Raw genomic sequence first — 16,858 nt, 5'->3', positions numbered from 1 at the left:
TGGATAGTTGATTTTTTTTTCCCATCCACAGAAATGTAGTTAAACTGACCTTCTTATGTCAAATGCACTTTACCTTCTAGAAACTTCAGGGACTATTTGAAAGCTTTACAGAGCTTGATACTGTTGTTGGCTGCCATATATTATTGTGGAAGCTGTCCCTGCTCTCCTGCTTTCCAGTTGCAGTTATTGTCCTATCTTCCCTTGCAGATCAAGCAAGGTAATTTCAGACTCAAGATTTATACTGCCTTCTATTGTAGTCATATGGTTTTGTAAAAGCAAATTAAGTGTGGCTGTACTTGGGCTGCTACCCTTTTATTAGGAAATGCTCGCAGGACATAGCACAAGGGGAGTAGAGTTATTCAGATCCGGGACTCTGAATTTAAAAGGCAGTTTGCAGATAGTCTTTTACATTAAGAAAAACACACAAGTCAATCATAAGTGCAGTCAGTCACTGAAACTTCCAAAGAATTATCTAGCTTTACTGCAGGCACAGATAAATTAGAGATTATGGGCCTAAGTCTCTTTTCGTACCAGGGTAAATCAGGAGCGTCATCACTGAAGTCAACAGATCTCAACAAGAAAAGAATTAGGCCCTATGGCTTTTAATAAGGGGAATAAAAAGAGTTTAATTACAAGGAATCAAGCTGAACCTCCCCCCATACACAGGCATGTGCACATGCTCTCTGGTAAGGTTTGTCTTTGTAACATTTTTGTTCTGTTATCCTTATCCTGATCAGATACTACCTGTGTACAAATAACAGGGGCTTAGATGCTATAGGGATGGGGGCCATCTAGATGTTAATACATGGGGTGCTTAAAACACTGGTAGAGCTGTAGCTCAGTTCTGTATTGAAAAAACTGGTGCAATCCCAAATATGCCACAGTTTTTGACTTCCACGTTTGCCACAGTTTTTGACTTCCATGTTATGACTCAGAAATAAAAAACAGAGGAGTTCATTTTCTGTGCTAGAGAAGGATTTTCTCACCTAAGCGATACCTTTTTTAAGGAGTAAAATAATGCACAGAACATGTAAGTGAACAGCTCCTGGAAACCCTGGTAATACCAATATATTTTTTTATTTCCACATATGTGAACAAACTTATATGTCTATAAAAAGACTTGAAAATAAATCATACAAAAAGCTTGAGTCACCCTCTATGAAACCCTATGACAAAAAAAAAAAAAAAGCAGGTACAAGACAGAAGACCCCAGTCATGGAATACAAATAATAGTTCAGGAACAATGAAGTGTTGTACCAGATTATTTTGACAAAAATTGAAGTACTTACAGTCTAAGTGACTATGTCTGATGCCTTCCACATCTTCAGCATGAATGAAGTGGTAACATCTCTTTCCTACAATATCTACAGGGGTCAGATCCATGTAATCACTAATCCTAAAAAAGAAAAAAAAAATACAGCCTATAATTCAAGAAGGAAAAGAATACAAGAATGGTCAAATGACTCAGAAAGTGAAATCTGCTAAAAAGTTTTTCCACCACTATAGTAATTTGAATGGAATATCTGTACAACCAAGACAACTTTAAAGGGAAAAAAATAAAAAAAAGAAATAAAACATTTTTTAAAAAAACCTTGAAATCATTTTATCCATTTAAATAAGGGGAAAGTTAAATTCTAGTGCATATTCTTCCCGTAGCATAACACCAAGACAATATAATTCCATGAAATTGTAAAGCATTAGCAACAGTCTAAAATCCTCATTAAAAGACCAAGATGATTCAAGGTTACATAATAAAGTAAAAACATGTTATGTTTATACCAAATGATTAGAGACACATTGCATTTCAACAGATTGGTCTTCTATTGGGTATATTCATGAAAAAGCTCTTCAACCATTTCTTGGCACCAAGTCCAAACTGATATTTCAAGGGATATAATTTAAATGCTGAGACATACAGATGCCTCAGGGTGTTATCTTTTTTAGTCTAATTCATTTGGGAGCTCAGCTTTCACTCTGGGCCCTTTCAACTGGGACTTTGTTGTTTATTGCACACAGAAACTTTAAAATCTATTCTGCAGACCTTTGTGTATGTGCGTCTGTCTGTGTGTCTGTGTGCTTGTGTCTGTGTGCGTGTGTGAACTTTTATTGTGGAGTGCCAAGATGTCAACGTCCATAAATGCAGTACAGAAAATAGCAAAACAGCTGGAAAATGCCTTGCTCACACAAGCATTTAAAAGTATGTCTGGTTTTCTGGAAAAAAGAATAATTTAGGCTTTGAAATATGCTGCAATGATTGGGATTAAGCCCACTTTGCAATTGTAAGATATAATTGCTATCCATTTAAGGGAGTTGTAAGAAACACCAAACATCTTGATATAACCAGATAGCTGAAACAACTGGAGCATGATCCTGAGGGAGGCCAGTGGGGAGGCTAAACCAGAAACCTAATTGTGTAGATCTGAGGGGTTGCCAGCAGGCAGAGAGGGCAGACACAGCCACTGAGGCACTCACTAGCAGAGCTGTGTCTGCCTGGGTGTCCGAGGCAGGGAGACTAGAAAGTCTAGACTAGAAAGAGTGAAGGAGAATGAAAGCATCAGACAGCACCAAAGTAGCACTGGAGTTTTGTCCCAAATGAAAAAAAACCAAAACAGACAAGAAAAACATCACAGGTAAAGCAGGTGGACTCAAATTTGCTAGTAAAAAATGTCAAATCAATTTAACACAAAATACAGCAGCCTTCTCCCACTTTCATGACACAGTATGTTGAAGGATGTGCACTTTCAAACAACTGCCTAATAGCTATAGCACTTAACCAAATGTAAGATACCTGTCTGGGGATAGCCATCTAATGTTTATCAGAAACTACAGTTGAAAAGCACCTCTCCTGCCTTCTCAGTGAGGACAGAATCACCAGGATAAAGACAAGTCTAGAATGGTGGCAATGGGACTCCTCATCCCTCCTGCTGAGTTCTTCCACTTTGGTTGCACAGCGAATTATGGGCTGGGAAACAAAGGACCTGGGATCTCTGCCCAGTCATAAGAAACCTCACTGTAAGGAAGGGAGTCTGAGATTGAAAGGTTTCTGTCCGCTGGACCGTGCATTATCTTTTTATATTAAACTAAGTGTAAAAACAGTCAATGGAGCAGGAACTAGAACTCAAGTCTCTTCCCCTGTCATGTCTACACTCTCCACACAGGCACATTTGGATGTCTCTTCTCTGGCCAAAGAACCATGTGTTTTCTGTTAGGAGGTGGCTCTGCTTCAAGATCAGGGAGAAATCCCACCCTGCCCAGCCTAGCAGAAAGGGGCAATCTCCACGCAGGCCACTGCCCTGTGATGTACCCAGGCTGCGAGTGCTACAGTTCACAGGGTTGACATGGAAGATGATAATTCTGCTTCATCCTCCGGTGCATTGGACTCAGCTGTATTTGGTTTCTCTGCAGCAGCATGTTTGTGTAAAGTCTTCACAAATAAAAATGAACACAGTAAAGCAACTGTGGAAGCAGATTCACAGTCTCTTGATTTTAAGGTTGTGCCAGGGGAGGTTTAGATTGGATATTAGGAAAAAGTTCTTCACTGAAAGGTTTGTCAAGCATTGGAACAGGCTGCCCAGGGAAGTGGTTGAGTCACCATCCCTGGAGGTACTTATAAAACCTGTAGATGTGGCACTTAAGCATGTGGTTTAGTGGTGATCTTGGCAGTATTAGGTTTATGGTTGGATTTGATCTTAAATATCTTTTCCAACCTAAATAATTCTATGATTCTATAATATTAAGAAAAAGCTGTTTCAAACAGACATATGAAGGACACAGTGAAGGACACAGGATTTTTTCTTTTTTTTTTTTTTTATGACAAAAGTGGAAGAAGAAACAGAAAGAATATGCAGATGTAAGTGATGATCACTAGCAAGCAATGACACCAAAACCAGAAGCAAAAGAAATTATATCAAATAAGGACACTCATGCTTCTATCAATGGTACCAAAGATGGAAAATAAATAATTTGCATGGAGAAAAGAAAGAAATGTTATAGTGTATCTTAGAGCACTAGTTAGGAGACAGATCTTGTGGCCTCTGAGCCCTTCGACAAAATAAAGCAACAGGTTGATGGGTTAGAACTCAGTTCTGTAAAACTGTAAAAAAAAAGCACATGCTTATGTTTGAGCAGATCTGTGGTTCCACTGACTTACAGGACTGCTAACATGACTGAAATTTAGAGGTTGGTATACGGTACAGTGCTTCGCTGAGTTAGGACCAAATTGTGCACACATTTTTAGGCCTGAGGCTCTCTACACAAGACTGTTTCTACATGTCTGAAGAAACTATTGGCAGCCACGGTCATGGCCAACAGGCCAACCCTCTTCCATTTGGAAACCACCATATTCACCGGGTTATTTCCTTTTAGGCATATATTAGCAGATATGGCTATGGCAGTCCACATTAAACTGAGCTATGGGCTCTCTCCAGATGGTCTCCAATCACTAACAGTTGACACTGAAAATACACAGAATGATGCTGTACTCTAGCAGAAGTCTCTTTATTTTGCTTTTAGTTATTTATCACTGTCTAAGATGATTTGTCCTCTGCAGGTGCTTTTGCCACTCCATTGACTAATAAAGGATTAGAATATTTTTGCCTAGATGGTGAAGCTCAGATGACATGAACCCCACATTTAGAAAACAGACATGGATTAACAAACCACAATTTAGGCAACAAAATTTTACATCCCCATTTAACATTCTCTGAATGAAATATTGTTAGAAATAGCCGGTGTTGTAGCTAACGGATCTTGTGTCAAAGGGAAGCTAACTGTTGACTAGTTTGTGCACCGAGCCCAGGATTCTGCAGATCTCTTCATTCAGAGGAAAGTAACAAGATGCGCCCAAAGACTTGAGTAATGTCACTCCTGCTCCCTGCTGTTGCAAGCAGGCAACGACTTGGAAAACTAGGAGTACTATTGATCTCACCCCTGCTGATCCAATGGTCCACTGTGAGCATTCATTTCAGTTAAGTAGCATGGCTTCTGCTCCATACTCCCCGCAGCTGCCAGTAACTCCCCATTGCTCCATAAATAGTGCTTACAGCTTCCTCAGCGTGGATCCATTTTTCTCTGGTTTCATCAATGTTGTGCTTGCTTTACTGTGGCACCACAAAGAATTTCCCGTCTGCCCGCAAGTGCCAGGAGTCAAGCCCATATATTCAGGATGGGATACTTATCTCCTTTTCTATAGTCCCAGAAGAGAGATTGCAACTTCCCTGACTCGTAGAATGGCCTTGGCAAATGCCCAGATAATTAATCTGACAGCTCCAATCAGCTATTCAGTTAATTCCTTCCCTTCTTCTGTCCTCTCCATTCTTCCAGCTTTTACAGTCATATTCTATTTTGTACCTGCTATGAAATCCAAGTCCTGTCAATCTTACTACAATTTCTATCAGTGAAAATCCTGCTGCCTCAGTGAGCTAACATTCACCTCCCAGCCCAGCAGAAGTGTTTCTACTATTTGAAATTCCTTTTATAAACTATTTTTAACACTGAAACAGGGGCTAAAAATGGAACTATTGCACCATAAATTCAAGTACCATCATATGCATTCTACCCTAGCATATGAGAGAAAATACATCACAAACAAGGAAAAGTTGCTTTATAACGTTGCCTTTACCTTCATGAATGAAAACCATTAGTAAGCTCAACACTTTGTGTAAGTCAGCTGGTTTACCATAGTTTACCATGTGTTATCAGCTCTTTCTATGTGGTTACCAATCAGCACTCCACATCTGATGGATTTTACATTTTTCATTGATGCCTTTCTCAGGCATTTGAAGGTTTTATTGCTACGTGAATGTAAAGGGAAGGTGTGAGAAAAATGTTTAATTAAAAAAAAAACATATACAACTTAGGGCTCATAAAAATGCCAAACTGGTGGCAGAGAAAGTATATGTCTTCGTAGCATGGCCCACAAATTCATATCATACTTGACCTGATGGAGTATATTTTTCACATCCGTTTGACTCCTGTCTTTTTGATTGAGGTTGCCAACAAAGGTGACAGTAAGTGCAGGTGATTTGGTTAAAAGGAAATTTGTTCATTAAGAACTGGACAGATACCAGCAACTCATTTCACAGCGGCCATTGAAAAGCCCTACAGTGGCAGCAGACTTCCATTGCTACCTAGGTAGGTCAGAGTCAAGTCAAAGACTAAGGCAAACGGTTTCTTCTAGATCCTTCTGCTAATCCCCAGAGCTCTTTCACCAGCTGCCTGATGGTGCAGAATCTAGACGCTTAATGGGTAGCGTCACCGCCAAAAGCTCAGCCCAAACTTTAATACTGTTACTGGCTTTCTCTGCGACCTTGCTCAAGCCACTTTCTACAGAGCAGTTTTTCCAGGCCTAAAAATGAGAATAATATATTCTCTTTTAGATACTGCTTTGGAAGTTTAGATGAAGTGTTCTCTCTAATAGCCAAGTAATATTATTAATAATACTATTGTGGCAGTTCAGCAACATGACAGCGAAGATAACCTTATAACTGAAATCCAAGATTATTTAAAAATATTTAAGGCTCTGATTCAACAAAGCATTTATCTCTTTGTATAAAAGTTTATATTGTTGTGTTATCCTGATCATAGGTATTCTATTATGACTGAGAAATCATGATTGCTCATATCAGAGCCTCCGCTCTTAACTTCCAATATGCTACAGCTGCTGTCACATGAAAAGCTTGCATTATTCATCTTGTTTGTTCCACTTTTTGATGATATGTCCCCTTGACAAAATTTGGTTTTGGCTGCATTGCCTTCTCACTTCCTTTCCAAACTTTCGCACATACCTCAGACTTCTGTCAATGGACCCAAACTTCTTTGTTACTTATATCTTCCTTAGATCTTCACTCTGCTCTAAATACCTGTTCCTTAATTTTATGTGTATTTTTCACGGCTCTGAGGACACCAATAAGCCTTAATGGTCTTGATCAGCCCCCCTGGGTCTTTCTGCACCCTGCCCATGGCCCAGGACCCCATGTCAGCCCCCGGGGCCATCAGCCCCTGCCCCAGCAGTGCTGGTGCCACAGCAGGGCCCGTGTCCAGCTCCCCACAGCCCTGCCCCGCCATAGGCCCTGCCGAGCCAGGCCCGTCCCCACGGCTGTGCCCAGTGCCGGGGGCTGGGGCTGCCCTCGTGCCCCTCGCTGCCCTGCTCCGGGCTGGGGCGCTGGGACGGGCCCTGGCTGCCAGGCCTTGCCTTGACAGACCCTCGTGGGTGGGCAGCTCCTGATGCCAGGGACACCCAGCCCCCAGGGAGCAGACAGCTGAATTTAAACCCTATCTTCCACCTTCCTAGATCACTTGTCGCTATCACATGGAACACAGCCCCCCCCTCAACCAACTCCTCATCACCTGTTCCCATTTCACTGCTGTCTTTCCCAGTATGCCCTTAACCAATTTTATTCTACAGTTTTCCCACCTCTTACTGCAACAGATCCCACCTCTCTAGCTTACTATCTAGGCCATCTGTGCTTCTGTTCCATTAAACACTGAGCACGATGTGCTGTAATCTGCAAATTAGTTAAAAATGGAAAACTTTAAAACTTCAGACAGAAAAACTTGTGGAGGGGAGGACTAGGGAGCATAAGGACAGCCATACAGGTCAGACCAGCGTCTGTCTAGTCCCACATCTTGCCTCTGAGAGGGACAATGAGATATTGCAAGCAGGGAAAGCTTAGCGGAGTCTTTCCTGGTCCATCCTCCCCTATCCCAGCAAGATGTCCTGCAAATTACAGTTTTTAATTTACCTTTATTCTCTGAGAATGTAATGGAAATGAAGGTGATGATGATGATGACAGTGACGTCTATGCTCTCATACAACACCAGGATGACGTTGCAGGAGTCACAAATGTCAAAAGTTTTTGCCAAGCCCACGGAACAAAGAATACATACAGCTAAAACAAAGAAAAAAAGGAGCTAAAAGCTGTACCTATTTTCACAGTAAATGATATTGAGGTCCATATTCACACGAGTGACAAACATGTGGCAGTCAATCCTGACTTCATTAATTGTAGGAGGTGGCAAAGCATGAGCAACGACAACAAGTCCCATGATTTGGCTTGGTACTGTCCGTCCGTGGGACAGTGACACTCTCAGACGTAACCGGCCTGTTATATGAATCACCTGAAAAATAAAAACAATAAAAGAAACCCCAGTGAATTCTGGATGCAACTATGACATCAGTTTCTTGTAAAGGATAGCATTACTATTTCCTTACAAACCACTTAAAACAACCAAAAATTGTACTAAGTAACTGCCAGTATTAGTGTTAAGCTTATTAATATTGGCTATCAACATGTCCTATATGTCCTCATGGCAAAAAAGAAGAAAGAACATAACAGGCAAATGGTTCACATTCATCAAACAAAAACCTCAGAACTCCTGAGGTTTTGATTTTTTTTTGGTGGTTGTAACAGAAAGAAAGAAAGAAGAAAAAGAAAACAAACTAGAAATTCAATAGAAAAGAAAGTGGGATAAAACTGAAATAACGAAGGTAGAAATTAATGAAATATTAATTTGATAACATTTGGAGACAAAAAGATCAGCAGTTTAAAAAGTTTTCCAGAACGAATTTAATTGAATTGCTAGTCACCTCCACCATGGAGACACCGCTCAGAGCTTTAGATTACTTCTTTGTGGTTGGCAATTCCAGAAGCAACAGCCTAGAAGTGATCAATGAGCCCAGCTGCAGGATGGTCTTCTTGCATCCAAAGCAAGCTTCTTAAGAGCTGGTAGACATGCAATGCTTTTGCCTAGTACACCATGTATGTGTAGAGATCTCTGGGGGCAGATCTTTCCCTATTCACAAGATAATGCCAGAAGATGCCCAGGAGATCCAGTTGTACCCCTGGAGAGTGCAATTCTAAGAATACTGCCTGAAATGGAGTAAGTTAAAACTCTGGAAAAAGAACAATCCACTGCTTCCAGTTTCACTCCTTCAGGAGTTCTGTGGATAAATAAAGGGGTTGGTTTTTTTCAGTAAAAGAATACACATACATCACTGATGCCAGATATCAACTGAAAATGGAAAATGCAGTTCCTGTACTCATGGATAAGAGAGCCATAAGAACTGGGAATTGCAGGCTTTCCCAGATTTTCACCCTCGGAGCGTGTTTGTTACAACACCAACATGAAAGGGAGGCTCAGAGGAGATGGGGGCCCCCTTCACTGTGATCCCAGACTCACTACCTAGAGGTCAACAGAGATGTTGCTCGGTACCAGGTGCACTGGAGAAGGTGACAGAGATGGGATGTAGTTACAGGTCCACTGATACTCATCTCACAAAGACAGCAGCCAAACTGTGCTTCTGATCTGAGATTGATTGTTAACAGAAAGCAAGAGAGAAGAGAATCTTTCGTTAATAAGACTTCAAATCACAGTGCATCCAAATTCAGATCTAATTCATGCTAGCAGATCTGTGATCTAAATCTTGAAGTTTGCTTCTTTTTTTAACCTAATTATTAAAATCTCTCCTTTCTCTGCTATTTTACATTTTGACTCTAGCCAGTGAATCTGAATGAGGAAAGTGATTAGCTGCTGTGTTTGTCCATTTCAGCTGAAGGTTTCTGACCACCCACATTTGAAGTGATTATTGCCTAAACTCACACTTAATGCACCTTCCAAGGGCAAACTATTCTATGAATATTTGAAAAAGTTCCTAAAGGCAAGGATGCAAAAACACCATTTCAAACATACTTTATTTTTTTTTCTCAAGACCTCATTAACTAATGAAGAAATAGCTAAAAGAAATAGGATTAACTTCACAGGAGGGGCAGTAATAGTATATTTTGCTCCTTCTAGCTAGGCTTGCATATACATCTGCTTTTTATCATTATCTGTCTCTTTTTATCATGCAGTTTCAGCTTACTGCAAAAATTCAAATCTGTAAATGCTTGGAAAAATGCTGATAGATAACTAGTAATAATGTGAAAAATAATCTTATACTGAACGTGCTATGCAAAAGTATTGTTTTTCTGTTGTTTTTTCATAAGAGTCCTTATGCTAATATGTTTGAAGTTGGCACTGTCACTTGAGGAAATTTTTAAGATATATCATACTTAAAATCCATTTATCTCTTCATTGTATTTTTTTGAAACCTCCGTGTCATTTGCAGCTAAATATCAACATGATTTGTTTTTGAACAACTCTCTATTCAGTCAGCACATCGTTTTTTTCTGGTTCCTCATCTGAAATACACCTCGGATGCTGTATTACCCCAATAGACCATTCCAAACCTGCCAGACCCACCATATATTAACATTGTTGAATTTCAAGAGAGTTTTCTTCCAGATTCAAATTATCTAGCTTGTTCCTAGCTCTATCATGGATCAAAACATGTTCTAAATCCCCATGTGAATTCAAATTTTAGGGGTCAGCACTCAATTGCATTCTGATTCTGTACACTGGGAAATGTACAGCAAACTGTTCATCAGTTCCAGCGCCTGTGTGCCTCTAAAGAAACAGTATTTCCATGCCTGAAATCCCTTTCTGTGACAACATTAGTCAAACACACCAAGTGGGAAATCTAATTGGTAGTAAAAAACAATTCTAGCTGTCATGACCTTGTCTACATTGTGAATATTGCCACTTCTAACACTGGTTCATTTGAACTGGGATTAGGGGTGATAGGAATTATAGGGTCAATTATCTCTGGTAGCTAAAATTAATCTCTTTATAATTCAATCCCACAGCACTAGTCTATCATAACCTAAAGCAGTATTATGACTTTAATGAAGCTAAATTGCAAGAATAAATTGTTTTATGAAGGACAATACTTGGATGCAGAGGTAAATATCTACCAAAAATTTGCTAGGAATATTCTGAAAATCAAAAGTAAATGCAGCTCTTCTGTGCAGTTTTCTTTATAAATGCTTTCTTCTGAAAAGTATGCCACAGTCCATATCCATCTTTAAAGTGTAATTGTCTTCTTTCTAATAACACTATATGAATAGACTTGCACATTTAGATGTCACAGCAAGAGAAGACAGTGATACTGTGTTCTGCCGGTTATAAAAAAGGTGGGTGAATGCTACACGCCTAATCACAGGGATTGTCTGAAACTTTTTATATCAAGAGCTGTACAGATTTCCCCAGCATTTCTCCATCTACCTCCTAAATAAGATTAGTAGTAAGACTCCTTTTTTACCTGAATGGGAGCTGGACTTAGTTAACAGTATGGAGACTTTATTGCTTACAAACTGTTTATTGGCAGGTGTTATAACTTGCATGATGATTTAATCCTATAGAAGCAGAGGGAAATCTTATGGTCAAAATAAACCTTGTGGCCTGATCTAGACCAGGATTTGACATAGGTCATTCTGACTCATGTTATTGCTTGTGGTGTAACCTATCTATATAATAGTTATACTTGCATAAACAGATGGATGAACCAAAAAGCATTCTGTAACAATAAATCTTTTAACACTGTTAAATGAAAATAAGACATATGTAAAGGTGTCATGCTGAAGCAAAGCAAATACTATTAAAATCTTCTGTACTGTTTAATTGCTTTGTTAAAAAAATTCTAAATCAACTTTGCCTGGCATTGGAGAAAAAAAAATCATTATTTGGCTTTTATTTTTAGCTGATTAGAAAAGGGATTTGCAAAATATTTTAAGTACATGTAAACACAGTTTATGAGTGTGGGAGTGTTAACAAGCCACATTGCTTGGGCAAATATATATTTCTTTTCCCTGCCATATGCTCTCTTTAGTCATCTGTTAGCGGTAAGCGCTTAGATGTGCTCTACTGATGTCTACTCATTATAAACAAGCACATCACAAAGACCTTGATAAAACCTTCCCTCTGTCAATAGTTATGGAAAGGAAAGCCCAGCAATTGAAAAACACATCTGGAACCTGCTCATCATCCTTTAAAGCTAAATCTCACCTCTGGAGATGGAAATATTTTCTTTGTCAAAAGACATCTTTAAATATTACATCCATTTTTTCACATACATGTGATGTCAGAGTAAGGACATGCATTACCAGAGGCTATAAAAACCTGCAAGCATGAAAAATCTGTGAATTTCACCTTTCAGATGTCTCTGTGTTCTTCAAAACTTAAACTTCCATTAGAAAGAAATTTCTAAACTATTTCTTTTGTTCTCTGTGTAAATCAGTATGCCAATTTATTATGGAACTGAAACTGCAGCACTGGCAGAAGCGCTCCCTCCACCTCATTTCTCTTAATGAGATATTAAATTTGAAGCCTTAAAATTATTGCTTAGACCCAAATTTTGAGAAGACTGTCACATATGAAAACATCCTAATTTAGTTTATGTGCCTAGATATTTATTTAGCTGTCTTACAAACAACTCATACATGGATTTATACAGAAGCAAATGTGATTCACAAAGATACATATATATATATATATATGCATATATATATATATATATATGCATGTATGTAAGTTTTGGTCTCCCAAAGATGTTATCTTATACTTCCAAAATCAACACCTAAATCTTTAAAACACAATTAATTTGAACTGCTAAAATCGGCTGAAGAAATATTTTACAAACTATAGCCATGTTCTTACATTTTTCTTTTGAAATGCTGTGTTCCTCTTCACTCACAGATGCATGGACAGACACCTCAAAACCTGCTGGTAACACTAGTGAGACAAATGTTTTAACACTCCACAAGGTAAAGGGTTCCTGTATGGTTTCAGGTAATTTCTAAGCTAAGACTGAACATTTGGAAACAGGCTTTTCTCTGGACTTCTCAAAGAAACAGAGTCCAGTCACATCTGAAATTCACACAGTGGTATTTTAAATGTTTTCCTTTTCTGACATCAAAATATATCCATGCCCATCAGCCTAAACTTCAGTGCAGGTTTATTTATTTATCACAGTTCTCTTCTTTCCTCCCTGTACCCCACTGTAGTTACTACAACATTTGTATTTGTTTACGTTTTCTCATGGTCAGAAGCCATTTATTTCTGGGGTTCCACAGCCCCATCCTCATTGTGACCAAAGCCTACTCTCCCCATCTTTGGGAAAGCTTTGGGAAAACACATCACTTGCCTGTATTTACCATGCAGCAACAGCTGGGATCAGAGAGGTCCAGTAAGGCCTTTATGTTTGCAGTTCCAGTAATACTCACATATCCCATTCTCAGACTTACTGCATTTCTATAAACACTGCTGTATTCCTAACAGGAGGTCCCACAGAGCATGACATTTTGGTGTTGAAAAGGACTGAGCTGCTACAGCTGCAATAAGTTGGATCATCCCACATATGCAGCACGTTTGATGTGTCCCGCATGAATCCAACTTGCTGTACACACACAGATCAATTCTTCATCATGTGTACAGTTAGCTTCACACAGAGAAGACACATTGGACTTGCAGCATGAGCCATGTAAAGTAGTTTGCACATTCTCAGTGGCCACTCTTTGGGGATTCCTGCATGTCTGGAAACCTGATCAATCACCCCTCAGATAAAGAAGCTGTGAAAGGTAAAGTTTGTGGAGGTATGTTCTTGCTACATAATGTTAGATTTACGATTTCTTTTCATCTACAAAATAACCATAATATAATCTTGTCCCTTGTTAACATTGCTCATCTCCAGCTTCATAAGTATCATCTACCTTTTCTCTTGGACAGCATAACAGAATAATGTATCTACTTACTACTCAAACTAATTACTGAGAAGTAACTATTCTCAACTCTGATTTGATTCAGAAATTTGTTGCTTTGATTTTAGATGCTGAAAAAGGGCTTGCATGTTGAAAAATGTTTGTTTTTTCTGACTACAGTAGCTCGTCTAGTAAAAGACATTGCTTCTACAAACATACCTTGTCCTATTATATCAAGTCTGCACCAGAACAAAGGAAAATAGCTGTTAGTGCAGCTGTCAGTGAACTATTCTGAACCATGGTGGATAAAAAAAAAAAGAGACTAGGCAGTAACCTATGACCCCTGAGAAATAGCTTTGTAAGTAAAATGTAGTCCGTCTTAATTCAGTTTTGCACTGAATGCTACCTGAAACACTGTTAAGAGTTGTGGTCTTGAGTACCCATTCAAAGAATATGAGTTTGATTTCAAGGAAGGCCAACATTATTCCTAACACATACATAGTTTCAAGGTCAATAGCCTCTTTTCCATCTACAAGTACATTTCAAATCCCCTCAAATACACCTGCAAAAGACAGTCTGAAAATGGAAATGGTATTTACATTTAAACAGCATTATTTGGTTTCAGGACATATTTTATTGCTAAAAAGTCAATACTAGTTTTTGGAGACACTCTAGGCTTTTTCCATCTTTCCTCTGATATCACTCTCTCCAAATAATAAGATTCAAAAGCCATTTTGCTGCTTAAAACAGTCAGAGGAAGAATTTAGGCTAATCCTAAGGGGTTTAAAAAAAGTATGCTTATGAGACCTCAAACTCATTGGGTGCTTAAAGACAAGCATCACATGAGAAACACCCTGGCTTGGCAGGCTCAGTTCATAGCTCTTGCTCAATCCCTAAAATGACCTGACTAGAGTATTATTTATTGCATACAAGGAATGTTGAGACCAGCAGCAAGCACAATAGCCACAGTCACTTTCATTCAAGTACACCACAGGGAACAGCTACTCTTCTGTGTAAAAGTTAGCGTTTTGAGCATTCACGCAAAAAGCTGCTTGCCTCAACCTCAGGGCGCACAACCTCTTATCTCCCACTTGCCTCTCACTAGATAATAAACTAAAGGGAAAGAAATGGGGACAGCTTTCTAACTCTCCAAAAGGCTGAAGACAAAACAAGAACCTGATATTAAGCACGTTATATCTATCATATGCAGCTCCCTGATTTGGACTTGGCTAGGTTAAGGCTTTCTAAAGAACATACTACAACTTCTATATGGGAGTAAAGGAAGACTGTTGTATGATAAACAATTCCTAAAGCTGCCATTTAAACCAAAAAACATTGTCAAGATTGTACAATAGTTTGTTTTTAAAGAGTTATCAAATCATAATAGGCTGGGAATGAACAGCAGACCAGAGATTGCTCAAGAATAATTAACAAAAATATATTTGCTATCAACATTTTTAGATCCTTTAGATTAACGTTATTAGACTCTCAACTTGTGGCTGATTTTTCATTCTGTTAAAAAACAGCATTCCCATGTTATTATTTGGGGTAACAGATTAGCAGTTATTGTTTAGTATGGCATAACATAGTGTCCTGCACTGTATATGGACACATATATATCTTTATCACCATGATGGCTTCCACGTCAGAATTTTGAGGTCCAGTTCTGCACTGGCATTCATTGCAGTAGTAAGTGTTGCATAATCAAAATTCAAAGCCATATCTGTATTGTAAAATATATTATCATGCTTTCCTTTTCTGTGTTGTGATTTTTTATTAATTGCCATGGATTAGCAAGCTGGTTTTCTCTAAACAAAAGACGCTGTAGACCTGACATCTCTGAAATCAGCCTAGTAATATAAGCTCAAGAAATATTGTGTTCAGTTATTATATATTATAATTTTTCATTTATTTTGCTTTATGCAACTGCAAAGGTTTCTATTTTCATAACCAGCCCCTACAAGAGCAGCTCCAAACATTCTACTATTAAATAGTAGCCTTTAAATATATGCAGTGTTAGTAATTCAACATGCCAGGTTTTATTTTAATACTTTTGAACCCCTTTCCTTTTTAAGATGTCTTATTAACAACTCAATCTATCAACACCACATTATTTTTTTATAATCCAAAACTTACAAGCATTTGAAGAAGATCAACATTAAAAAAATGGAAAAAGAAGAAACTAAATGAAATCACCACACTGCAACCTGAAAAAGTAGCCATAAAAATTGGGTTTATAACAGAATTCTTTTTGAAGTAATTGGCACAAAGACTGTTCTAGTGCAGATTGCTGCAAGAGCGCTCTTGGCAAGAACATCATAAGCACTAGCAAAACTTTAATATGCTCAAACAGTCAAATACAAACTGACACCAGGAACCCATGTGTGGCAACAAACAGGAAAAAATAAAGTATCTCAGTTTAATACAAACCTACATACAAAGGGATCAATTTTTACAATTCGTGGTTTAGCATACAATACAGCTGTCCTCAGAGTGAATATAGAGTAGCTATACATAAGAAATTAGAATTATCAATTCGGGGGAATTTCTCAAGAGTCCTTCTGATATGTAATACAGCAAATATAATGACTAAGAAACCAGACATCAATGCATTAAATGAGATCAGGTTGAGATCTATTTAGAAGAGACAGGTTTAAGCTGGAAAAAGAATCTCTTTGATATGACCTCCAGAGCAGACCATTTGCAGAAGGATTCAAGATGAGCAGATTTACCCTTGCATATCTGCTTGCTTCACAGCTGCTTTAATATATAAACTCTAAAATATCTAATATTGAGTTATTGCAGAATTAAGTCTATATAGTAAAAAAGATTAAGAACCTGGGATTTTCTTATACTTCTAGCAAATGTTATAATGGATTTTGTATGTTGAATTTGGAGGAATAAATGAAACATAGTTAATTTAAAATCTAGCTAATGTAACTAACTTATTTCTAAATGATCTCTTATAGAATCTGGCTACTTCTGGTCTAAGCTAGGAATCCGGAATGCCTCAGAATTTTTGGTAGTCTGCATCCCTGATTTACGGCCAATACTCATTTAACCCTGAAACTCAAAAGATAGCTCCACTTTAACAGATTTTCTACTGCAAATCCCTTGGTGTTCAAATGTGTTGCCTTTTTTTCCCCTCATGGAATGTTTGAAGTCCCCTTTAAAAATAATGCCTTGAGGATATTTTTTCCTTAATACTATTTAAAGAAAGTTGAAAGCATTTAGCTATTGAAATGTGCAGGGTTCTAGTAGAGGAATTGTCATCCTTGCCCATG

The 16,858-nt window shown here is 38.3% G+C and overlaps 1 protein-coding gene across 1 annotated transcript in view; it reads right to left on the bottom strand.

The window, feature by feature from the left end:
• The window catches only part of LOC102052852 (neuronal PAS domain-containing protein 3), a 613,283-nt gene that overhangs the window by 24,884 nt on the left and 571,541 nt on the right, over positions 1-16,858 (bottom strand). The window contains exons 7-8 of the mRNA XM_055717189.1: positions 7,925-8,118; positions 1,290-1,396 (exon numbers count right to left, since the gene is read on the bottom strand). Of these exons, the coding sequence (XP_055573164.1) occupies positions 1,290-1,396; positions 7,925-8,118 (301 nt within the window). The remainder of the gene's footprint in view (positions 1-1,289; positions 1,397-7,924; positions 8,119-16,858) is intronic.

Source organism: Falco cherrug, chromosome 7, assembly GCF_023634085.1.
Source record: "Falco cherrug isolate bFalChe1 chromosome 7, bFalChe1.pri, whole genome shotgun sequence".
In the NCBI taxonomy this organism is placed as follows: domain Eukaryota; kingdom Metazoa; phylum Chordata; class Aves; order Falconiformes; family Falconidae; genus Falco; species Falco cherrug.
Note: the sequence above shows the minus strand (reverse complement) of the source record. Positions and strands in the feature narration are given on the sequence as shown.